The 25147-nt window shown below is 38.4% G+C and overlaps 2 protein-coding genes across 4 annotated transcripts; one reads left to right on the top strand and one right to left on the bottom strand.

The window, feature by feature from the left end:
- Positions 1 to 948: 948 nt before the first annotated feature.
- Positions 949 to 14479, bottom strand: LOC143860096 (DNAJ heat shock N-terminal domain-containing protein). 2 transcript variants are annotated; one of them, XM_077370617.1, is made up of 9 exons: positions 14202 to 14479; positions 13231 to 13335; positions 13017 to 13146; positions 12784 to 12904; positions 11193 to 11274; positions 10967 to 11017; positions 10225 to 10263; positions 7260 to 7359; positions 949 to 1290 (listed from the first exon to the last, which is right to left on the bottom strand). In XM_077370617.1, the coding sequence occupies exons 1-9, from the start codon at positions 14406 to 14408 to the stop codon at positions 1163 to 1165; spliced, it is 963 nt and encodes a 320-aa protein (XP_077226732.1). In that variant the 5' UTR covers positions 14409 to 14479; the 3' UTR covers positions 949 to 1162. The 2 variants fall into 2 exon arrangements, with proteins under 2 accessions (XP_077226732.1, XP_077226731.1); XM_077370616.1 differs by having other exon boundaries at positions 13231 to 13359; positions 14202 to 14476.
- A 3274-nt stretch (positions 14480 to 17753) lies between these two features.
- LOC143862353 (uncharacterized) lies at positions 17754 to 24851 on the top strand. 2 transcript variants are annotated; one of them, XM_077373382.1, is made up of 3 exons: positions 17754 to 18147; positions 18232 to 18330; positions 24594 to 24851. In XM_077373382.1, the coding sequence occupies exons 1-3, from the start codon at positions 17977 to 17979 to the stop codon at positions 24606 to 24608; spliced, it is 285 nt and encodes a 94-aa protein (XP_077229497.1). In that variant the 5' UTR covers positions 17754 to 17976; the 3' UTR covers positions 24609 to 24851. The 2 variants fall into 2 exon arrangements, with proteins under 2 accessions (XP_077229497.1, XP_077229496.1); XM_077373381.1 differs by lacking the exon at positions 24594 to 24851 and adding an exon at positions 18467 to 18701 and having other exon boundaries at positions 17761 to 18147.
- Positions 24852 to 25147: the final 296 nt, after the last annotated feature.

Raw genomic sequence — 25147 nt, 5'->3', positions numbered from 1 at the left:
GCCACTCCGTTAAATGGGCGCCATCTCACTGTAGCGGGTCCCACCTTTGTTTGGATTACATTATCGGAATGGATTTTGGGCCATAACCAATTAACCATCTCCTTTTATATTCCGCGCTAACCCTCTGCCGTCGATTATGCCGGCGTCGATGAAATGAAGAGCAACTATTTTTTAATGGACATAATTTGGGCATTGGAGCTGGATCTGTTAGAATATGTGAGATCTCACCGTTGGATTTTGTTGAGATCTCACCGTTGGATCCTCAAAAATAAAATGAAAGTTACAATAAAACGAAATTTCACCAAGTATCCTTCAAACCACAAAAACTTCATTTTCTTACCTTTGGTTTTCACAAGAAAGCCGGCTCCCACACAAGTACTCTCTCTCTCATAAGCAAGGTTTTAACTTTTAAATTTCGGTTACGGAGAGCGTTTCGGTCCTCAACAAAACTGAAATTTTCGGCCGAAATTCTGAAATTTCAGGCGAAATCTTCGAAACAAGGAAAAATAATATTTTATTACGTATAAAATTTAGGTAATTTCACCCGAAATTTTGGTAATTTCGGCTGAAATTTCTGGAAATTAATAAACAATTCCAAAAATCGTGAAATCACTTAAATTTCGCCCGAAATTTCTGCATAAGCGAAATTTAGGTCGAAATAAAGTAACGTTTCGAGTATATTGGATTTTGGTTTCGCTCTCACCCGAAACCCAAAATTTTGGACCAGATTTCTGTTGAAATTTAAAACCTCTCTCTCTCTCTCTCTCTCTCTCTCTCTCTCTCTCTCTCTCTCTCTCTCTCCTTTGGTTTTAAATTCTAATGGGAAGGTAGTGTTTGGTTGCACATTGTCTCAACAGCCATGGGATTTTGAAGGAATTTCAAATGCCTTCAATGCAATGTTGGCCACCAAACAAGGAATCTCAAATACCTTCCAGACTTTACTTAAAATTCAAGAACATGTCTTTTATCTAAATTATAAAATATTCAAATTCATTGCATGTAGCTATATTGATTGTTCCCCAATTACAAGACCAGGTACAGAATTTATACAAATCAGGAGAGTGATGGGGAAATGAAAATAGTAGTAGCAGTCTACAAATAATTAGCTTTACATATATTACATTTGACTGGAAAAGCATCTGGGATACCGTATAATTCCTTTTCATTCCTTTTTAGAGATTGCCTCTGGAAGTTTGAATGTTGGAGGTCTATCGGCACCTTTCCTTGAGTACTCTCTCCACCTTCTAGCTGCTGCTGCAGCTCTTTTTGCCCTCTCTGTCACTTCCTCATCTGCAAAAACAATGAAATCATGCACAATATCTTCACCCATCAAGTTCTTTCTACTCTTACGAAAATTCTACCCAATAAAATTATACAGCAAATTTATACAGTGAAATTACAGTCGTCCTACTTGTCCCCAAACTTTAATCGGTGCAGAGTCCATTTTTATGCCGGGATGCATTACACTCAGATAAATGGTTTGGAACTTTAATTAAACCACATGGGCCCTGGAGCAAGCAGGCTCCAGTTATTGCAAATTAATGGGCTCAGACACAAGCGGGCTCCATTTATTGCAAATTCAGCTGGAAAATTAAAAAGAATGCTCAGCTTCACATGGGTGCAAACTATCTCCAGTGTGAAATGGAGAACCAGTCAATGTTCTACTACACGACAACCATTAAATAACATAATCAACATGGTTCTTGCCATGTTTGAGAAACTGGATGTGCAAGATGAAAGATGTAAGATGTAAGAGAAGATAAGAGAAATTGGGGAGGCCACAAATTTGTGTATTCTATTATTGAATCTTACTTTTTTTATTTCTTTCCTCTAATGCTCCCCCTAGGAACACTTTCAGCTTGTCAAGCATAGACATGAAAATGATGATCTGTGCCCAGCCACTTAGTGCATATATCAGTCACCTGGTCCTTACTCGATATATGTTGTGGTTTGTGCCGATGTGTTTGGTTCTGGCATGAAATAAAAGATCCTCTGAATTGGATCTGGCCATGGTCTTTTAATTCTTGGTACTCCAGGAGACAAGGCATTCATTTACAAGTAGCAGAATTCTATCATTGATATTTTCATATCAGGGTCCACTGCCCAATCAGCAGTTGAGTATCTTGCAACTGTAAGTCTCGTGCTTGAAATTCTCATAAAACAGCCAATAATATTGTTCCTCTGATGTACATCAAAGCTCTCTCTCTTTTTTTCTTGTAAATGCTCCTCTATGGGACATGTAAATATTAATAACAAACTTCATTCATGACACACATGACTAACTGGTCCTATGAATACAAGGAACTAACGAGAACCCACCAACCTCCTACGCATGAAGTCCTTTCTCCTTTTCCTATCATCTTCTTATTGCAAACAATAAGAGTGTTGAATGATTCGCAACTCATCATAAAGACTACTTAAGGAAGTATCAGATATGTTACGTACTTCTGTTGTCTCAATATTACTCCTTCCTTGGTCTGATCAAGCTCTACACCTAGGAAGCACTGTAACTCACTAAGGTCCTTCATTTCAAGCTCTTTTAGTTTCTGCAATCACTCCAGGTTATTATAATATCATCAACAACATACACAATGATTAATGACATACTTGAAGAAGTGGGCCTGATGAAACAAGGTGGTATCTGATTTACTTGTTTTGTAGTGATATCTTCTAACAACATGACGTAATCTACCTAACGAAGCACATGGTACTTGCTCGAGCTCATATATAGCTTTCTTGAACCAGTATACATAATTGAGAAAACGGTTTCTAGACACAAGTGCAGATAAGTTATCTACACAGTAGCTTAAAATACAGTGGGGGCACACATTGTTTGGGTGATCAAAACCATTCATTTGATGGACCCTCACATAGATAGGGTGTGCCCAAAAAATCAGCTTCATAGGATCATCCTAAACTTTTGAACCGTGGAGGCAAAAAATGGACAGATTTGTGAAGGTTTATACCATAGTTACCAGTTCGGGAAACGGAAACGGGAAACGGTACGTGAAACGGAAACGTGAAACGCTTGAAAAAAATCAAAGGGGAAACGAGAAACGGGAAACGATAGAGAAACGCATGTGAAACACATTGGGAAACGTCTTGGGAAACGCAAGGGAAACGTTTGTGAAACGCTAGTGAACGTACGTCAAAACTTAAAGGAAACGCTAGTGAAACACATAAATGTGATGGTAACACACATTAATAGGAAAATGCTTGTACTAGAATCTTGAATATAATATATATAATTCTAAACTAGATAGGGCTTTCCACAGTAAACTAAAGGGGGTTTGAACTTTATACACGTCCATTTTACCTCCACAAATCATAGGGTTGGGATGATCCTATGGAGCTGATTTTTTGTGAACATCCTAGACCAACCAAATGAATGGTTTGGATCACCCAAACAATATGCCCTCCACTGTATTTTAAGCTAGTGTGTAGATAACTTATCTACACTTGTGTGTAGAATCCGTTTTCTCTACATAATTTTTATCTGTGTAGAATCCGTTTTCTCTACATAATTTTTATCTACTAGCTACTTTGTAACCTCGGGCCGCTTCATGTGCAATTCCCTCTTTCAGATTCCCATGAAGAAATGTGTTCTTGACATACACCTAAGACAGGTAGACCTGGCAAACGGGTGGGCCGGGCCGGGTTTGACCCGACCCGGATGGGTCTGGGTCATACGGGCCGAGTAAAACATGACCTGGAAAATTTACGGATCACGAAGTGTGGACCCGGACCCCACCCATACAGGCCGAGTCAACCCACGGGTCAGCCGTTTTTTTTTTTTCCAAAGAATATTTGTTGTTTTATTTTTTAACATTTAAAATGGGAGTGCATATACCAATTCCACAAAAAGCGCCATGTGTCACATTTATATTGGTACCTTATATACCTTCTTATCTTCTTCTCCTTCCTACCCTGTAAAAAAGTGAAACGTGTCCGTTAACTCATATGGAGAAAATCTTATTTGACGTTTGGGAATGGTAAAAGGTGTTTGGCGTAGGTAAAAGGTCCTCTGCCACATACTATAAATCTATAATATCGATGGTTTATTGGCCAATGGGAAGAGATTTTCAATATAACTTTTGGGGAAGGTAAAAGACGTTTGGGAATGTTTGGGAATGCTCAAAACAGCTGGCGCCTATATCTATAACTTTTTTACAATAAAAACAATTTCCACTTTTTTACGGGCACCGACGGGTCAACCCGGACCGGCCCATTTTTATGGGCCGGGTGGACCCTTGGGTCATTATAAAATGGGTCATGATTTAGTGACCCGGACCCGAATTACAGGCGGGCCGGGTCGACCCGCGGGTCCGGGTCACTTCTTGCCAGGTCTAAAGACAGGGGACATCTAAAAGAATTAGGGGTGCAACTCGGGTCGGGTTGAGGCCAACCCTAACCCTACCCAACCCGAGCATCGGGTTGAGGATGGTCAACCCTAACCCAACCCGCCTCCAAATCCGGTCGGGTTGAGTCGGGTTGGAGTTGGGTCATCTACGACCCAACAGAAAAATGCAAGAAAGAAAAACATAATTCCTGACAAAATCATGATAAATTTAGAAGACAGAGGTCCGGTTCGGGTTGGGTCGGGTTGCCAAGGCCTCAACCCTAACCCAACCTGAATTTAAATCGGGTTGGCTTTTCCCAACCCCACCCAACCTAAGAAAATGCCAACCCAACCCGAGCCAAAATCGGGTTGAACCCGTCGGGTTCAGGTTGAGCCCGACCCAAGTTGCACCCCTACAAAGAATTGACTGAGGTCAGTGGTACTCTTGACTATTACACTAAATCTCTAGTCATAGTCAAAACCATGTTGCTAATTATAACTTTCGGCAACAAGTCCAACAACATTCCTATCCGAAGGTTTAGGTACAACTTCTTAGGTGTCATTTTTTTGGTAGGTAATTAAGTGTCGCTTTTGTACAGTGCACCCATCTCATCAGCCATAGCTTCATCCCAATGACCACCGGTGATAACTTCTATAAAAGATGTTGGATCGTCAATATTTGTTTCCATTGATAGCAAAGCTTGTTTATGCTTGTGTTGGAAATTGTAGAACTTTTCATTGGACCAAAGGATCCTAGCATGATAAATACAAGAGGAAGCATCTGCCAACAGTTCAGCAATATCAATTGATAGATAAGCGATCAAAGTGGAAGACAAATCATTAATCAAAGTGTTAGACGAAGAGTCACATGTTTTCATCTTAATCTCATGAAAAATGGTGGGAGAATTGTAGAAGCAACTCCCATCAAAGAGGACATGAGATGAGAATAATATTGATGGAGCTCATGACTAGGCTTTTATGTTACGGATATGATTGATATGTATTATTTCTTTTAGTACTGACCATTAAAAAAATTGATTTATTTTAGTTAGCCTCGATGTGAGGGATGTCCACATCTATTTATGACACAATACCATTTTAGTTAGCCCATGATTCAAGAGCCAAATACCATTCAAAAAAAAAATGATTCAAGAACTAAATACCCATCACTTGACCCTTTAAAATTCTAGTATATCATATTGACCAATACCATGACCCACGACGTATTCCTTTCGACCTTCTCTTAAATCCCTTTCCTTTTACCCTATTGGCTAGACTTTGGGCTCATCACTTACCCTATTGGCGAACACCTTTCCCAAAAAAACTCAAGTTTTGTGAAATTAGGAAAGAGATGCCTCCTCTTGCATCAAGAAATGCGCCCCCCCCCCCCCCCCCCCCCCCCCCCCAAACCAAAAAAAAAACTTCTCCTGTCTTTTCTACCCTCACCTCTCTCCTTATCTCTCTCCCTTCTCACATCCTTTTCACCTCTCCTCCTCTCCTCTATCTCACCCCCCCCATAATTGGGTTCATACACCGCCCCCTTCTATCCGTCTCTTACCCTCACAATTGGGTTCATAAGCCATCACCTTCTACCCTCTTTTATCACTCCCACGGTTGCATTCACAAGCTGCCCCTTCTATCCCTACCTTATTCATTTCTTGATCTTATTCCTTTAATGATCTATATTCCTCTCTTGATATTGATTATATATTCTCTCTCTCTCTCTTTATCTTGGCTGTGAGAAGCCCTTCTTTCCCTCAGTTTGGCTTGCTTTCTTCCCTTCTCAAAAATTGGCTACAACCTAGGATCAAGTCTCAGTCCATGGATCCTAGTGAATTTCATCTCAAAAATACTTGATATAAATAGAGACTTGAACCCCTTGTAATAGGCACTTTCAAAGAAGTGCCAATGATATGGCATATACTAACAAAGGAGAGAGTAGATAGAATAGAAACCAGCATTGGCTCCCTCAGTTATTGTTACCTTTTTCACTAGAATTTCTCTTCATCATCACTCAAATGAAGGAATAAAAAAAGAAAACAAAAAAAAAATACTGCTTGGGGCTAAAGATCCACCACTTTACTGCCTGTTTCAAAGAGCAATAACTTGGTATTTAGCTGAATAAAAGCAGTTGCAAATCTATGAATAAGACATGTTATATATATATATATATATATATATATATATATATACACACACACACACACTGTAGCATCCTGATCTGCTGAAGGGCATCTAAGAAAGTCTATAAGTTCATCCAAGAGTATCTCTAATGACTAGCACACAATAGGAACCTCCGGTGCCAATCAATTCCATTCTTCTCACTCCACCTTGAAAACTCATAGCACAACGCTAAATTGATTATTTCCTAATAATTCTTATAACTCACAAGTAATTAATTTTCTGAGGTGTCGTAATCCTTAATACCAAAGCATTTTAAATATTAGGCATCAGGTACATAAAATAATGAATCCCAAAAAGCAACCAGTGACCACTAAGTTAAAACTATTATATATGAATGCCAACAAAAAAGGGTAGAAGTGATCAGAACACATTTTTCACGCTAATGAAAATAGGATTGTTTCAACAGAGTAACTCTAAAGAAAAAACCATTTATGCAAAATTCAACAAAAAATGTTAAAATTGTAGTGGAGAATGGTGTCATCAAGAAATATGTACATGAGGACCTTCAGTTGTTCACAGAAAAAACTGTGCCTAATATGCATAGAGGGAACAACCTGTCTAAAACAATGTAAAGTAAGATGTTAAAAACAAATTGACAGAACAAATGGACAAATGGAATCGAGTGTTTGAATCAAAACAGGAAAATCTAATCGAAGAAATAAACCTAAAACAAAATTGCAAATCATGCTTGGAAATTCATAATTGCCATTTATTTCCTTTCTTTCCCCTACAATACCTGTATCCTGGTACTTATTGGATTTTTCCCAAATATCACCCCAATATGATCCAGGTTTATCAGAATCAGTTTTCTTTGCCATCCTCCTTTTCGCTTGCCCCTGCATCCAAAGTTTAGCAGTTAAAGGATAACAATACTGAGGGTTCCCTACACCACTGAAATATGAACTTTGAGAACCTTAGATGAAAATTTATTACTTGAGGTTTACCCCAATGTGCAAATCTACTCAAAAATATAATAAATCTTAAGTCCAAAGATCTAACCAAATGTAAATAGAAATTTTCTAAAGCACCCTATGGGAAATTTTAAAAAAATGTACAAACCACTCCCCAAAGTGTGCCATAATGATCATAAAGGGCAGTGAGTTGCAAGACAAAAATCATAAAGGTCAGGTTTTCAACTAGAAAAAAATGGTGATCATGAGGTCAACTTCATAAAAAGGTCAGTGAGTTGCTAGAAGGAAATAATAACCCAACAACACTTCTCCCCATTAAAGTGCCATTGAACTTTAATATTTTTAGTGATCATGATGAACCGTAATAGAGGAAAACTAAATGTCACTTTTTTTCATGGTGAAGAGGGTAGGAGAAAAGAGACGAATGCCAAATTCAAACAAAAGAGCAAAGACAGACAACTTGCAACAAGTAGATGAAATGGTTCGGCACCCAGTTTCCACACTTTATTTGGCTACAGTAAGTTTCTTTATTAATGCCCATGAGTTAATGGAGGATTCAAGACCTCTCTGCAGGGGTGGGCTTTTTTTGTGTGTGTGTGTGGGTGGGTGGGTGGGTGGGTCGTGTGTGTGGTGGTGGTGTGTGTGTGTGTGTGTGTGTGGGGGGGGGGGGGGGGGGGGGGGGGGGGGGGGAGGTTCAAAAATGACATAGACAATAGGGTCAAAGTAACTACAATGCTAAAGACATCAGTCTAATACTGATCGCCCTCTCAAAGTGCTTTAGCTAATCAGCCCTCTTCAGCTCAGGCTCCACATGTTGAGGTACATAATACGACTATGATCCCCTATCATTTGCGTCATCCTTGTTTGAGTAGGAATACAAGTATCATTGTTTCTATTTAGCTTTTCCCCTCAGTTGTGTAGATTGATCAAGGGTTAACAAAATTAATTGTTAGTCGGGAAGTCACTCATGATTCTTCTCGCAATCCTTCTTTCCATGCTCTAACAATCCTATAGAGCGTGTTTCTTTTTATGGTTCCCTTTCCAAAGGTCCTAGGTCATCTCTTGCTTCCATCACCTTTTCTTGTGAACCTAAACTCAACTCAACTAAGCCTTTGTCCCAAACTAGTTGGGGTCGAATAATGAATCCTTCAGAAAATTTTCTTGCAGAAAAGAAAAAAACAATCATGAAGAAAGCTATCTCTTTCTAAAAATTTTATGAACCTATCTCTTTCTAAAAAGCATTCAATTGAATTTTTCTGAAGTAAGCTAGGAAAGAAGAAATAAATGCTTTTTGAAGGAATAATATACGGAAACTAGTTTATCTTGCTAAAGGAAAACCCATCATAAACTTGTTAGACTGCATAATAGCCCCTTCCAACTTGTGCACCATATGGGTGGTTCCAAGGCGAACAAACCTGGAGATACTTCCATATTAAATTCTAATATATGTTCCAAAAGAAAAGGCACTCCTCATGTTTGTCTGATGAAGATGCCAGTTCCTTTGAGTAATGATAATGACAATACCAAGGTTCATGACATAGGAGCTCCTAGCATCCACTCTTTTGGGAAGGTTTCCTTGTGTCCTACGGTTTTAGTGGGAAACCAAAATAGGAAAGCCTTTTAGATATTGGGTAAAACCTATAAAGAAGAGAAAATGGGCGTATGTTTTTCTCTTGGCGTGGAGGCTGTGTGGCGGCTGCAAATAAGAGGCAAGGGAGAGGAAAAAAAAAGAGAAAGAGAGGAGTTTCTTCTCGGATTTTTCATGGGTTTCTCTTGTGTACGGTCTTGGTTGAGAGGACAAGGGAAAGGGTTGCTGTTTGGAGGTTTTCAGCTTTATCCAGTTGCAATCCTTGCAATTTAGTTTTCTCAAAGTGAAGATCATGTTCTCGCCCATGGAAGTAGGCATCTTGGCCGAACCACGTAAAAACTCAGTGCTCATCTTGTGGTTTACTTTTACTTTTACTTTTCCATTTCTTTTGCATGAAATAAGATCGGAGTAGCATGGCAGTTTTCTCAAAACACTCCATACTTCTAAATGCACTCTTTTCCTGATAAATGGCTATGTGCCTCCAACTGACGCTCTAGATACTTGATCTTGTACATCCACTAACAACTAATACCAACTAATGCCTCCAAATTCAGTCACATACGATCTATTATGTTACTTGGATACCAAATCTCACATAAAGCCTAGGCCTTTGGACCTTTGTATGCTGCTGCATAACCATGCCTTCCAACAAATTGAAGTCACTTGCAATTAATAATGAGAAATCATCAATAAAAGAGTGGCAGATTCAGGAAGGAAATGGAGTGGTATAGGCCCCAAACACTGCTATGAGAGGATAATAAATGTAAGGCACATGAGTATCCAAATTGCAAAAAAAGAAGTCTCCATATGTTTAAATGAACAGATCATGGAAGGAGGGAAAAGTATCCAAGACATGTATGCCCAAATAATGAGGGAAAGAAATGATTGGAAAAAATTGATCAAGGATGTGACTGTCCAAGTGTGTTTCCTCAGTGATGGCTCTGAAAAACATCATGAGGAAAAGAAATCAGAGCAAGGATTTGTTGGAAAAAACTTTAGTTATTCATTCAATATGATATATACATGATAACTGAAAAAGGGAATTCTCTTTTATGAATAAAAGACCTGACCTCACGAGTTATTTCAAATAAAATAAAAACAAAAGCATATAATCATATATGGCAAGACAGCTAAAACAAAACAGAGTATAGAAAAATTGAAATCGTATATAAATGAAGATAAAAAGAAATCAGTGTTTCTACCAAGACTTTCAATTGCCGCTTTTCCCACCGAGAAGATGCCTGCCAAATGAGAGAAAATAAGTGATTAAAAATGCTGAGGTAGTAATGCAAACAGCAAATAAGCTAACAATTCTTTTACACAACAAGCTTAATCGAAAATAAAGATCTTCATATAAAAAGAATAATAGCCATAATTTATTTTAAGTATTGCAAATGAAGCCAATGCTAAAGAGAAATGATTCAGAGAGCATCTCAAACAGTGTTTCAAAATGCGGATGCGGGTTAAAACGCGTCCAAAGAAAATCCTAGTCAACTCAGCGCAACATGATCGAGTACTCAGTTAACGTGGCAAAGTACTGGGTTGGCCCTATCATACCTCGGGACTAAGAGTTTTGATCGACTTTGTAGGGCAAAATGAGGGCTTGGACAAGAATGGGGCCAAGGTAAAAAGGACTCAACTCAGGGGAATCGATGACGACGTGGAGGAGCTTTGAAACTATGATCTCAAAAGCAATTTTCTTGATCCTCTGAGACTTGTTTCTCAAACCAGTCAAGTCATGACTTCCAGGTTGAAAGAGTTGAGTTCGATAATAACTTTTTGAATCCTAACTTAAAATTAAGAGAGAGAGAGAGAGAGAGAGAGAGAGAGAGAGAGAGAGAGAGAGAGATGACTTAGAAAAATAGATTCTGTACGCCTGGTCAGATTGTATATATTTTAAGATATTCTTGTAAGCCCAAAAATCAAGAAATACCATAGCCTTACCATCCTGAAAACATCAGATGAAGCCCCCATTCCTGAAAGCATTAGTCCAACCTGTTCAAATAAAATCCCAATACCATCCAATTCAGCATTAATTTGCAATGACTAATACAAATAATTCAAAATTCAAAGTAACAGCATAGGAACTTTAACTGCATGTTCACACTACATAAATATTAATTCTCAGTATGTTAAACAGAGAGCTGCTATTTTCATCTCATATACTTACAGTTACTCTCTCTACCCTCCTCATTTCATCTTCAAGCAGAGATAGTTGTGCAGCCGATGTCCAATGAATGCAATCAACTGGGCTGAAAAATAAAAGGCCTCAAACTGTTAATACCACGAGTTTTGAACATGGTACAGACACAGAGAGAGAACAATGCAAATGGGAATCACCAACAGAATTAATCTACATAGATTTCATTAATTATCCCTGATGTGAACGTGCCTAAGCCTTCAGATATACAAAAAGGGCAAGGAGCTTCTTACTAAAAAGACTTCAGAGTGAATTAATAAAACATAAATGCTAATAGCAATAAGTTCATTGGTAGATTTAGCAAGTGGAAATCAATCTCTTATATTAGAAATTTCTGTATCATCTTATTATTTGTGTGAGGTACGTTATTCATGAAGTACTCTGTATTTAGCCCACTACATTGACAAAATTTTATATATAATAGAGGCATCATAATTGGAGATCACCACAATGAAGGTGTCAAATCCATATGTAGAATTTTCGGAGTCTTTAGTCACCACCAATAGTTTTAGTTGTTCATTTATCTATGTTTGCTTCTGCATATTTAGATCATTAAACCAGGGCTTCCTTTTCTTTCATTCATGTTTTTGCTTTCTTTGCTTACCTTTTTTTTTCATTTTTACTCCAGATTTCATAGATCTCACAATAGAGATCTCTGTTCTTTATTTTTCATTTGACCATTATGAAAATGAAGAAACATTTTCAAATGGTCAAATTATCAACACGTTATTCTCTATGGCTACCTTTATTACCAATAATACATGGGTAAAATGATCAGAAGTTCAGTATGATAAGGAAAGTGGGTTCTAAAGTTATTGATCCTAAACACGATAATTTAAAACCATGACAAGGTCACAAAGACCAAATGTTAGTACCCTAATATCCCCTTAAACTGGAGTCACTTTGCACATTATTAACACCCTAATAACCCCTAGCACAAAAGTTATAGATCAGACATAAGATCTTGGTCAACTTAGGTTTTCACAGTGGTAATGTCCCAATTTATTTATTTTTTGATTAACCTTGCAAATTCCCACCTTTTATTCTCCTCATGTTCCCGAAACATCAAAGACTTGAAGGAGCTGAATGAAACCAAATTCTACCTACTTTAAAGATATGTGCAAAATGGGGGACCCCTATAGGTTATTTAATCATTTATACTTCAACACTCCCCCTCACATGTGACCCCTCTTTTTTGGGGTTGGCCGTACATGTGGTATTTTTTAATATCAAGGAGTTGCGAGTTTTGAACCCTGTAGCTCTGATACCATGTGAAACAACCAATTACTCCAAAAGCTTAAGCTGATTGGAGTTGGTGTTATTTAATCATTTATACTTCAACAACAACATGATATGCCACAAAGCATGAGTAATAATGTACTCCTTGTCTAATACTTATGTCCCATGATCACCTATATGAAGGCAACAGTAGATGAATCACTTGAAAGGCCTACCATGAGTTATTGTATTCTGATTTTTTTTCTTAATGTTCCATGTCAAATAACTTAATAAAAAAAATTAGTAAGCATGTGACATCTACATTGTTGAAATTGGAACTTACCAACTATCTATGGCCTGTTGAACTAATTCAGGCTTCCCAGACTGACTGCAGACTCTAGCTCTTCCAAAGTCTTCTTCAATTTGAAATACATTTGGGGCCAAGTTGGCACAATTTTTACACCCTGTGCAGCCACAGAAATCAAGTGACGATATTGTTGTAAAATATGAGGGTGTTCTCATAAGCATGATGAGTTGTTAGCCACTAGAGTATTTTAAAATGGCAGAAATTTATACCTATGCAACTAAATTCATCAACAAATGCATGATCCATGGGACTGGTGTCATCCAAGAAGGGATTAATTGCAGTCAATGCATACCCATGAATTTCATCATAAACCATACGTTGCACAGGGTCACTCAGTACCTGTGTTATGTTGATTATCATTAGAACAACAAGTATTGAACGGATTAGTTTAGAAAGAATTGAGTCTCGAGTTGAGGAACACACCGTGTAGACCTCATTGACGAACATGCAAAAGTTATTAGTCTCTGGGTCATTGCCACTCAAGTCTGGATGGCAAGCTTTCATGCAGTTATAGTAAGCCTTCTTTATCTGCCCAGGTGTTGCATCTGGCAGCTGGTAACATGGGCCAACCAACGTTGAAAAAACAAAGTTTATAATTCAGAAATGTGAGATCAATTTTATTCGGTGCAAGTGATCTCGATCACCAGATCTTGTTTCCATGTGTGACAACAATCTTGTTCAGTGGTTCCCACCAGAGATGAATCAAACATATATAGCTTCTAATAATTGATTTCCCTTAATAGGGAATTGCCTCCATTCACGAGATGGGTGGTAGGACAGGCGACAGACCAGCCGTGAAATGCCTTGCGATGGACGCTAGCAAATCCCAACTTAATATTAAAAATAAAAATAAAAATAAAAAATGGGACCCACTGCAACATAGTGGGCTATGGCCCGTCTACAATGCTGACCCCAACATAGTGGTTTCGCTAAATGTACTGTTTTAGATTGAGGAACACTGAATCAAAAGATTTCCCCATGCAATATGATAATCCTAGCACAATCGCGTCTTCATATAAAGTGTCCCTAATAATGACATTGTGGGTGATACCTGAAACCTCTATTTCTGTAGCATATACACCAAAACTCGGAGACTATTTCAGTGTATAGACTATTTCCACACATGGGCGAATATAGAAGAATACACAACCCAGTTCATTTTGGATTTTGAGAATTGATTTTGGATCCAATACTGATTACTGGACTCAGAATTAAACCCAATTTTGAGTCCATTAATCAGTTTTAGACTCAAAATCCAAAACAAACAACGGCCCAAATAGATTCTAAAAAAATCAACAACAATTGGGGGGACGACCTCACAATTGATGAAAATTGAAAAGATCCCACACGAGAAGAAAGAAAAGGAGAGAAATGAGAAGGAAATTTGGAAATACCAAGCCCAAAACCGCGTAATAATCATCGGCGATCGCCTCCTGCGCAACAGAATCACCGGCGACGGCCTTGATTCTGCGGCCTCTTCGCCGGCCGGTCGTCGTTGGAATGACTTTGGCTGGCCTGCGCCATCTGATTCTGGAACAAGAGATCAAAGGGCTTTGCAAATTGAATGTATCAGTGTAAACAGGAGAAAGTAATTGAGCCATTTGCAAAAGTTTCAGAGAGAGAGAGAGAGAGGAAGGGGCTTTCCCTTTTTCTCTTCATCTCAAAAAAAACATGGAGCAGAAACACATAAATCTAGAGATATTTTCTCACGTGAGGAGGAGAAAATCCTTGACGTCAATTTCTAGAGGTAACGATTTTTTGTGTACTGTTTTCTGTATATATTTTTAATAATTTTGCTGAGATGGCACGCTATCGGCCTTTGTTGTCACTGGAATCGTGGAGTCGCGCGTCCCTCTACGGTTGGGGTGGTGGTCGGCTCGTGCAAACGTGTCGAGTATGCAAGTCAGGGCAACCGGGAGAATTTATATCTCCACTCTCTTTTTCACTTTCAAACACTATTTTATTCCTCATGCTTGATGAGGTGGGGTCCAATAATTTATAACTAGGATAGGTGGACGCACCATTTTACTGACACCTCCGTTTTTTGTTCTAGTGGGCCCACCATATCGACCCAGAGTCACAAACCCATGCATAGGGTGAGGGTGGGGCTGCCATTTTACATCTCATGTTGTTGATGAGATGGGCCCAACGCTTTTACACCTCGTGTTTTTATTAGACGTGCAACTTGGGTCAGGCTCAGCCCAAACTCAACGGGTTCAATTTTGGCTCGTGTTTGATTGGCATTTCCTCCTATTGGGTTGCGTTAGGGTTGGAAAAGGCCAACCTGATTTAATTTCGGGTTGGGTTAGGATTGATGCCTTGGCAACCCAACACGACCTCCGTCCTCTAACTTTGTTTTGATTTTCTTTGGGTTTTTGTATTTTTTTGTTTGGCCTCAGGTGACCCCAATTCAACCTGACCCAACCCTATCTTATTTCGGGTTAGATGGGTTAGGTTAGGGCTGAGAGATTTAGAGGTGGGTTGGGTTAGGATTGACAATCCTCAACCCGAGCCTCAGGATAGGTTGGGTTGGGTTAGGGTTGACGGAATGCTTATCTCGGGTTGGATTAGGGTCCCCTAGTTTTTATGAGGGTGAGTCTTACCAATTTATATCATTGAACATTGATTGAGTAGGTTCGGATGGTGTTGGGACAACCATCTCAACCAAATACGTGCATAGGGTGGAGCCCAACATTTTACTCATTAATGTATTTAGACCTGGCAAAAAGTGACCCGGACCCGCGGATCCACCCGGCCTGCCCGTAAATTACGAGTCTGGGTCACTGATTCACCGATCAGTGACCCGTTTGAAATTGACCAACAGATGCCGTAGAGAAGTTCATTTTGACTTTTGGCACTTTTTTTTCCCTGATTGTCGTGACTTTTACTTTTTCTATGTTTTTTTTTCATTATTGTCATAACTTTTGCTTTTTCTGTGATTTTTTTTTGGTAATTGTCATATTTTATGACATTCTTTCGGTTTTTTTTTTTTTTTCATATTTTTTCTATTTTGCTTCCATTTTTCCTTAATTTCTCATTTAAAACTTAGTACCCATGATTATTATTTATTTATTGGTAGCCACTTTTTTCACAAATCGTACTTCTGACAATCTTTGCGGTAACAACATAAATGGTTGGCTGGCTAGCAAATCCCCATACAAATAAAAAAATCTTAAAAAATATGTTAAAAATCCGGGTGACCCGTGGGTCGACCTGGCCTGTAAGGGCTGGGTGCGGGTCCAAGCTTAGTGACCCGTAAAATTTTATGCGGCCTGTTTGACTCGGACCCGTACGGGCAGGTCAAAACGGCCCTGCCCGCCCGTTTGCCAGGTCTAAATGTATTAATGTGATTGATGGGTAGGCTGGGCCACCATCTCTACCCAAACTCATGCATTTAGGATGGAGCCCACCATTTTACACCTCATATCTTGTGGGGTAGGGCCCTATTTTACACCCATGCGTAGTATGGGCCCGGACTACTAGTATTGTATACTTTTCTAAGGGCAGTGACATATTCTCCCCCTTTTTTAGATGGCACAGTCCCTGTAAAACAGTAGTCATAAAAGTCTCATCTAAAAGAATAGTCATAATTCATAAATACACTGGAGGGGGCTGTCCCAAATAAAATACCTTGGCTTTGAGCATCCTATATTTGACTCGCTCTGCTTCCTCTAGCGCTGGCAATTTCACCCCGGAAAGCGGGGATCCGCCCCGCCCCGCTTGGGGAGGGGATTCTCCGATTTGAGCGGGGAAGGGGATTAAATTCCCTGGTGCGGGGAAGGGGAGGAGAAAGGGATGGAGTTGGCCCCGCCCCGCCCTCATTAATGCTATTTTTTCTTGTATTTTTTTTAAGTGTTTTTTTTTTAGGGAAAACTACTAGAAACCCCTTAGATCGAAACATATCTACAAGATTCCCCAAAAAATTTCATAATTTCCATTAGTACAGTTTTGTCCCTGAAAATAGCTTTTTATGTTTTCTTTGACCCATAATCCATTGGGCATTGTCCTTCATTATATTAGTATATTACCCTTAGAAATCCTTAAAATATCTTCATCGAACCATGACTGTAAGGCAACATTAAATCCGTTGAAAATCTCCCTCCCCCAAATAAAGGCAACATCTCTCTGACAAGTGATGAGATTTTATATGGTGTGTGCTCGTATAGTCCATTATTTTTCAAAAAGTAATGTATGGGCTACGCCATAGGATGATCCAAATCGTCCATTTGATGGGCTACAATTTAAAAGTACTTTACAGGCCACACCATAGATCATCCAAACCGTCCATTTGATGGGCCACAACGTAAATAGATTGCAGCCCAAAAAACATTTCCATAGGATGATTGCAACCCTCTAATCTATAGAAGGTACCATAATATGCAATTCCTCTATAGATCAGAGGGTTGGGATTATCCTATGGAAATGATTTTTGGGCCACAACCTATTTACGTTGTGGCCCATCAAATGGACAATTTGGATCATCCTACAATGAGCCCATCAAGTGGAAGGTTTGGATCATCCTATGCCTATGGTAGTATGGTGTGCCCATCAAATGAATGGTTTGGATCTTCCTATGGTGTGGCACGTACAGTGCTTTTGGCAAGTGGGATTGGGAATTAGGGATCTGCTAGGGACTATCGATCAATTAAATGAATCTGAAAGCAACCACCTTTGTCCCCGGGTTAATAAAATGAATAAGACAAAATCTTAGCCTGTGTGGGTTGTGTGGCTATTCTCACAGTCTCACATGCAACAGTCAAGCCGCAACATGCCTGAAGTGATTGTCCCTAGCAAATCTTTAGTTTTAAACTTAACATTTAACAAAGTAAAGTGATCGTCCCCGAAGGATACGGGTCGGGGAGGGGATGGGGATTAGATATTCCCCGTGGGGGAGGCGAGGGGGATTCCCCCACCATCCCCGCAGTGGGGAGGGGAAGGGGAGGGGGGAAATTCCCCGCAAAGGGGAAGGGGTAGGGGACCCCAACATCCGGCTCCGACCCGCCCCGTTGCCGGCCCTCCCTTCCTCCTCTTACACGGGGCTCGGTAATCCGAAGCAAACAATCCCCGAACCTCCGGTCCGGACCAAAACAAAGGAAAAACCTACAGAAGGCCAACAGTCAACTTCACTGGCGGTTGCTCTCTTCTCTTCGCTCTTCAAGATCCAATACAATGTCGGCTCCCAATCCTGCCTCAAGCGACAACGAAGACTGCAACGGCAAGGACGCCGCCGTTGCCAAAACCGCCGGATTCGTCGTGTTTTCCGGCATCGCCATGAGTATTATCAAAGCCCTGACGCCCATGATCAAATCCCACGAATCTCCACCTCTGCAAGAATCCAAGGTAATATTCATTAAGAAGAACAGAAGTTTATTGCCTTCTCATCTCCCCATTTTTTCTCATAGCTTTGGTTCATCTCCCTTACAGAAGCCCATCACTGAGGAAAAATCATCATCACCTCAAATGCTTCAAACCATAGATATTGTGAAGGGGGATACCCTTTGGGGCCTCTCCAGAAAATATGGGGTGCGTTTTTTTATTTTTACTTTGCATGTTTAGCTATCAAATCTCTGGCTTTTTTTTTCTTCTTATTTTTAAAAAAAAAAAAAACAAAGGTATTTGAATTGGGTTTTTTGTGATGATAAATGGTGGGTGGTATTAGGTTTCGATCGATGCAATCAAGGAGGCGAATGGTCTTACAGGGGATACGATCTATGCCGGGAAGAAGCTTGTTATTCCCTGATGTTTCTCTTTTTATTTTTAATTTTTTTTGAATGGCATATACTCTGATGTTTCTCTAGGCTGGTTTTATGGTAGAATCGTTGTGGGCTTTTTGTTGTATCGACACAAAAAACTGTTAAAGAAGAAGAAAAAATTGTTCCCTTTTGTTTCTAGAATGAACTTCTTTTTGAATTCTCTGGCATTCTTGTCACACAACTATCCATGATAAAATCTATCTCGGAGATGAAAATTATCTGCATAGAACCTGTTCAAAAGTCAAAACAACCTACCATAGAATATAATGTAACCTGAGATAAGGATTTATCTATGGAAAACTATCATCGATCAAGCAATTGGATGGTCTTTCTTTTTGAACTTTTAAGCCTAGATGGACTGAAGCCATATAGTTGGAAGGTGGTTAAAAAAATCTTTAAAGCATAGATACTAATAGAAATATCAGTACTTCACCTTACATACAAAAGTAGATTATTTCGGTTATGTTAGACCTTAAGCATCTTGCGATCCTTAAACAAATGGTTTCACTGGTATGCATAGACGGTATCTTATGGTTTGCAGGTTCCCATTGGTTGAGGTGATGAGACCACCCATGGCATTTCATAAGGGCCACATTGCTCTCACCAATGGTCGCATATGGACTTGTATCTCTGCAAATGACTTGGGTTATATGCTAATAATGTCTTTTTTTAAAGTAATGACACCCTCACATCACAGCCTTGCAAGGTTCCATGACCCTGGCCATCTAAATCCAGAGAAATTATATAGCATCAAAGACAACTAAGGGCAAGGAAAAGTGTAACTGAGGATCACTTGTTCAATGATCCAAACCATCCAATTGTTAGTCCCTAATCCATATAGTGAATAAACCATACACCAAAAATACCCTCAAATCTTAATCGCTAAATTTGTGGTCTGTGCAAAAATCTTCATAGACTAGAAGGTTAGCACTCTCGATGGAGACAGATTAATGGATTAGTCTAGTAAAATGGCATATTTTGTTATGACTTATGACAACTGGCATTTTTACTAATAATTGGCCAAATTTTAACTATTTCCTGAGAATAGGATGGTTGCATTTGCTGGTTTGATTTGCACTGCAAAGATGTGTTATTTACCATGAATGTGGTGAAAACTCAGGTTTCATCTGTGTTTCTAACAGTTGGCTTTTGCTTCATCTTTAGATTAATTCATGCTTGGATGTATTTACTGATTCACAGAATAATTTTCTTGTGAATGGTTCTCATTATAATTTTTTATCAATCTTCTATGAGTTGTTGTTGAAGTCCATTTAGGCTAAGATTTATCTATCGTCATGCCTTCCTAAATATTTAAAAGAAAGAAAAAGTATAGAGTTTAGAGCATTAAATTGAATACCATGATTCATATCCTTTACGTAGATTGCATTTGAATCTACACCCAAATTGCAATTTTCATGCAGTTTTGGGTGGTTCTAGGTTGCAGTCGTTGATAAAGGAAGAAAGAATTATATATAGTAGATATTGAATGTAAAACACTTCAGAAGAGAGGGGGATAGAAGCCTGGAGTTAAGGTGTAGTTAAGGTGATGATCTCAACATTCTCGTTTGCTTTACTATGAATTGAATGCATAGAAAACTGAGTACAAATATCATGTAATTCTTCCAAAAGATACTGTTAGTATTGGATGAAGTTAACATTGCTAGTTTAAGGCCTCTGTTTTATGAGAATATAAAGCAAGCTCATGTAGCATGTGTATATGTGCTTGTGTATACTTTCATTCCTTACATTAGTGTTTGGTAGTATGATATTTTTTCGTTTCTATATTGACATAAGTAATGTGCATTAATCAAAGAATGATAAGAGCCAATTTTAGGCTAATGCAGCTCAACATACACGGCCTAAAACCAGAGAAATTTCCGAACTCTCAAACCTAACAAAGGACCGTTCTGGTCGGTAGCTTGCTTGCTATGGCGTTTTTCTCCTTTTAAAGATGGATCACATGAGTGAAGTGCTTACAAGCTCAGTAGTATCATAGATCCCATGAAAGGGGCATTCCACCCATTGAATGATTTTATCTTCTCTTGAGGTGTTTTTTTATCATGGAATTTAAAATCTCCCTCTTAAATAATTTATTATGACCTTGTTGCTTCTGGATCTTTTTTTGTTTCTATTTCTTTTGATAATGGCCTGTTATAATGTTCTTTCTGTAAGCCTAGACCATTTTTTTCTCATTGTTTTGTTCTTTGACATACACTCCATTAATATTAATAACCCATGTGGATTTAAGCATGCTTACATGTAGGTTTTGAGGATCTAAGTATTGCTATTGTAATGTTTCTTTCCGTGCTCTTCTTATTTCTTTCTTCCTCAAGTCTTGTCCAATTTAAACAAGGGTATCCCTTGACCATATTGTTCTAGACTTGTAGCCGTGTACAATTTGTTCCTTGGAGGCCTTGGGAAGGTACTGTTTAGCATTTACTCATTCTCATTGAAATTCATAAATCTTTGTTTAATTCTAATAGTAATCTCACTAAAATGAACAAAACATGGGTAAAAGGATCTAAACTATCAACTGGAATAAGACAGACCATCACCATGACATCATGTAATGACTAAACATACGAACTTCAATCATGGAGAGGGGCTGACCCATGCCCTTCTGAAAATGGGTTTTCTCGATGCATGATGTAGCCTCCTCTTCTACTCATCAAAGAGGAGAAGAACCATGTGCATTTACTTGCAAAGCTCATTCTTTTCCTCTAAATGTAATTTTGTTGGGGATCCTCCTTAACCTCAAGATTACCCATTAAAGTATGGTCAATAATAGCAGAGAATCTGCAGTCCAGTGGAACTGAATCCATGATGCCTCAATACTGAAAACCTTGAACACAAGATCGGACAGTGCTAGTATGAAGACTTGTTACTAAAGCCATGAGTGGGTGCTGGTTTCTTAGTGAAGAATGAAATTATGAATTGGCATTGTTTTTTTAATTATGTCAGGGAAGCTGAAACCCAATGGAACTGTATCCGTGATTCCTTTTTGTTAAAAAATCATCCACAAGGTCAGTTAGTGCTAGCACCAATGCTTGCTGCTACTGTTAAATACTTCAGAGTAGAAGTATGTGAAATTATTGATGGCTATCAGGATATGTAAGTTTAATGTCATGGTTCTCTGGAACTTTCCTATCACCGATTTGGAATTTTCTGTGATTCTGTAAGCTGGATCAAAATTATCTATGTTGTGCCCATTGTGCTACAATGTCCATGCTTATAATATGTGATGGCATGCTGGGTGGACTTTTTCTTCTTCTTTATTCGATATGTGTAACTTGGAATTGCTTTTGACAATCATTGTTAGTGGCATAGATGCAAAGCTTGTGATGTGAGACTTTTCCAGGGGGCAGCCATACAAAGTTGTGGCTTATGGTAATTACATGCTATTTGCTGTTAATTTTTTCACTTGTATTCTTTTAGCATGTTGATTCACAACTCAAAATGTGTATTGAATGAAATTGGGTTGGAAAGCCCCACAGATTTTTAGTTTGAGATGAAATCATGTCTTCTTAAGTAGATGAATCAAGTGCATTACACATTATATACTGAACGAATGAGTAGTTCCTCTTACAGTACCCCTGTTGCGGAATGGAACATAATAAACACAAAATTTTAAGATGCCAATGTTCATAATTCGGATACCTATACAAAATGTTCATAATTAGGATACTTTGGGCTTGTTCCTTTCTTTCTTATGGTTATTTAGTGGCTTTTTTCCCCTTTTCAATTCACTCAGGGATGCCTGAGTGGATTAGTCAGATGGAATAGCAGTTCCTGAAGTGGATAAGCCAGATGGATTGTATCAGATAAAGTTTGTGCCGAGGGGTCTCGGTATCGTTGTCATGGTTGATAGTGAATCTGAGGTGTCTGTTGTTAAGAAGAGAGTTTCATCAGGTCCCAAGAAGGGATCTCAGCTGAATTGTAGGGACAATACAAATTCACTGACAAATACTGCGACCTTTAATCAAAACCAAGGAAAGAGGTTGCAGTTAAATTATTCTTGTAGATATTAATGCAGCAGAATACGCAATCAAGCATTCAAAGTAAATATAAAAAACAATACAATTTTTTGGAGAAAAGAAGCACACAGAGGAAACACTATGAATTTGAGAGCAAGAAGAGTTTCTCTTTAAAAAATACTATTACATCTTTGCTTGTCCAGAGGTATGGGCTTTCATTTATTATAGAAACCAAAGATTTAATCCAACTCAAATAATAACTCCCTCTCCCAGTCAAATAATGACTCCTACTCCTACTCAAATAGAAATAGGAAACAAGAGAGCATGTTTCATCTAAACTACCAAATAATAGAATCCTACAGTCCGAGTCAAATATGGACATTCCCATAATTCTAATCTAATCTAATCTAATCTTCTGGTGTTGTTCAAGAATCTGTGATGACGCCAACAATGCTTTGGGAGGAGGGCATACTGCCGGTGTATCTCTTTTTCTTTTTTTTTTGTTCAAGACTTGCATCTCTACAAAGGTTGAAGTGTTCAAGGATAAAGCGGACAAGGCTCCATGGGCTGGATAAGTGTTTTAAATCCGAAGAGATAGCACTCCTAGACTTCCCTTTGACAACTAGATTTCTTGATAGGTCCTTGACTCCTTGTAATAGTTTAACTTTTTTTCGAACATTTACTAGTTTTTAGAACTATCTAAATAGTAAAACATGTTACTTTACCTTGATTTTTAAGGTTAATGTCATTTTGTAAGAGCCGTTGGACCTCTTCTGCATAATGAAAGTGACTTAAGCAATCACACTCTGGTTTGTCTTCAGATGTCATCAACTTGATGGCCTTAAGCCTATGTAATCTGCAAGTTAAAAACTTCTGTCCTTCTGTAAGATCTATATTTGGTCAATTATTTGATGCTAATTTTTGGCATGAAATATTAATTTCTCTTGTTAAGAAATGGCATGCATAAATGATAAATCTCATTAAAATAAATTTTACTATATTTTCCTCTGAACCATGTCACAAGTCTCAGCCAAATCAAATCATTTCTGCCAAAACAACTCGGCTGTGGCTTTCCTGCAATGAAACTAGCATGTGAAACGTTCATTTGGAATCTGGCTAACTTGTGACCGAAGCTTCCAAACCATTCTTACTTCGGCCAAAACATACATGAGAATGACATGGGACCTTGACTATATGTGTGAAAAATAAAAAAAAACCTTTTTTTGAGGGGAAGCATGTTCCTCACATTCTCTTTGAGCAACAAGCATTATTATGTCCATGGGTTTGCCATGATCCACGTATTTATGTAGTTAGTGTTGGATAAGCGATGGATTAGTAATTTTAGTATTTTATAAATTTTTGATGGTTTTATTATTTTGTGATGACATGTAAGAGCATCAGAGGCATATATTTGGCATTAGATCCATGCATATGAGATTGATCAGTGGACCATCAGTAATAATTTATTATTTTTACAGGTTTTTATTTTATTTTATTTTTGTCCTTGAAGTACCATCAGTATTTTTAAGTTTATCTAATATGTTTTATTTTTACCATTGGTTGCATGAAATCCTGCTCCAATACATATGGGATTGGATAATGATGCGAATAGAAATTATGGGTGAAGATCATGATAAAAATCAAACCTTGGGAAACAGTTTTGAGAAGATCATTGCACTCTGAAACACAAGTTTTGATTAGAAATCCAAACAATTTCCCAATAATTCCAATCAGACCTGTGAATTTCACTCTGAAACATGCAAGGATATGCATATGTGATTTCAAAAATAACTAATCTGCCACCACATGGGATTTGTCTGTCTGTAGCACTGTATCGGGATTAGTTTTTGATAATGTAATTTAGTTATTTTTGAGAATGTTGTGTGACAGAATTGAATAAGGCGTTTTTTCTTAGGACGGATAGTTGCTTTAGAACCTGTGATCAATGGTCACATATTTTGAATAATTCTCATGTTGTGTTGCTTGTTTTGTGACATTTATCTTCACCTCTTGCATAAAATGTAGATCTTCCCTTCTGACTCTTTTCTAACTTTTGCAGGTTCAGAAAATGTAGTCTTGTTCGATAAGTAAGGTCATCCCATGGCAATGGTTTATGGGGTGTACGGTATTTATGTTGTGGCCCATCAAATGAACGGTTTGGATCATCATAAATGGCCCCATTGTACTGACAAATACTGAACTTCATGCTCGCTCTTCATATACATTGAAAGTCAGAGATTTTATTTTGTGTGTGGCTGTGTGTCGCCGGATGCTCAGTATTTTTCAAAAAGTACGGTACGAGTCACTGGACATGCCAGTTTGCTGTATCTCATTTGATATCTTCGTATCCGAGAATCATCAAATTTGACTCCGCATTGTTCGGAAAATTTCGGATTACCATCCAATCAAAGAAGGTTTTTTTATTGGGTTGATGCAAACTGTTCATTTGGGCCATGACGTAAATAGGTTGTGCCCCAAAAATTATTTCCACAGGGTGATGCTATGCCTCCTATCTATGGTAGGACTGCACATTTTGGGAACCTCTATAGATCAAGGGTTAGGATCATCCTATGGAAAGGATTTTTGAGACCCAAACTATTTATATTGTGGCCC

Source organism: Tasmannia lanceolata, unplaced genomic scaffold (assembly GCF_043159265.1).
Source record: "Tasmannia lanceolata isolate RefF3 unplaced genomic scaffold, GAP_Taslan_0.1 ptg000037l, whole genome shotgun sequence".
In the NCBI taxonomy this organism is placed as follows: domain Eukaryota; kingdom Viridiplantae; phylum Streptophyta; class Magnoliopsida; order Canellales; family Winteraceae; genus Tasmannia; species Tasmannia lanceolata.
Note: the sequence above shows the minus strand (reverse complement) of the source record. Positions and strands in the feature narration are given on the sequence as shown.

Bases quoted from the DNA above. Each gene is read 5' to 3' on its own strand.
- LOC143860096 (XM_077370616.1), bottom strand. From the start codon at position 14,408: ATGGCTCAATTACTTTCTCCTGTTTACACTGATACATTCAATTTGCAA. The intron at 13,147-13,230 runs GTGTGTTCCTCA...AACATAACACAG, and splicing joins TCGTCAATGAGGTCTACACG to GTACTGAGTGACCCTGTGCA. The intron at 11,275-12,783 runs GTAAGTTCCAAT...TTTATTTTTCAG, and splicing joins CAACAGGCCATAGATAGTTG to CCCAGTTGATTGCATTCATT.
- LOC143862353 (XM_077373381.1), top strand. From the start codon at position 17,977: ATGTCGGCTCCCAATCCTGCCTCAAGCGACAACGAAGACTGCAACGGC. The intron at 18,148-18,231 runs GTAATATTCATT...TCTCCCTTACAG, and splicing joins CACCTCTGCAAGAATCCAAG to AAGCCCATCACTGAGGAAAA. The intron at 18,331-18,466 runs GTGCGTTTTTTT...GGGTGGTATTAG, and splicing joins GCCTCTCCAGAAAATATGGG to GTTTCGATCGATGCAATCAA.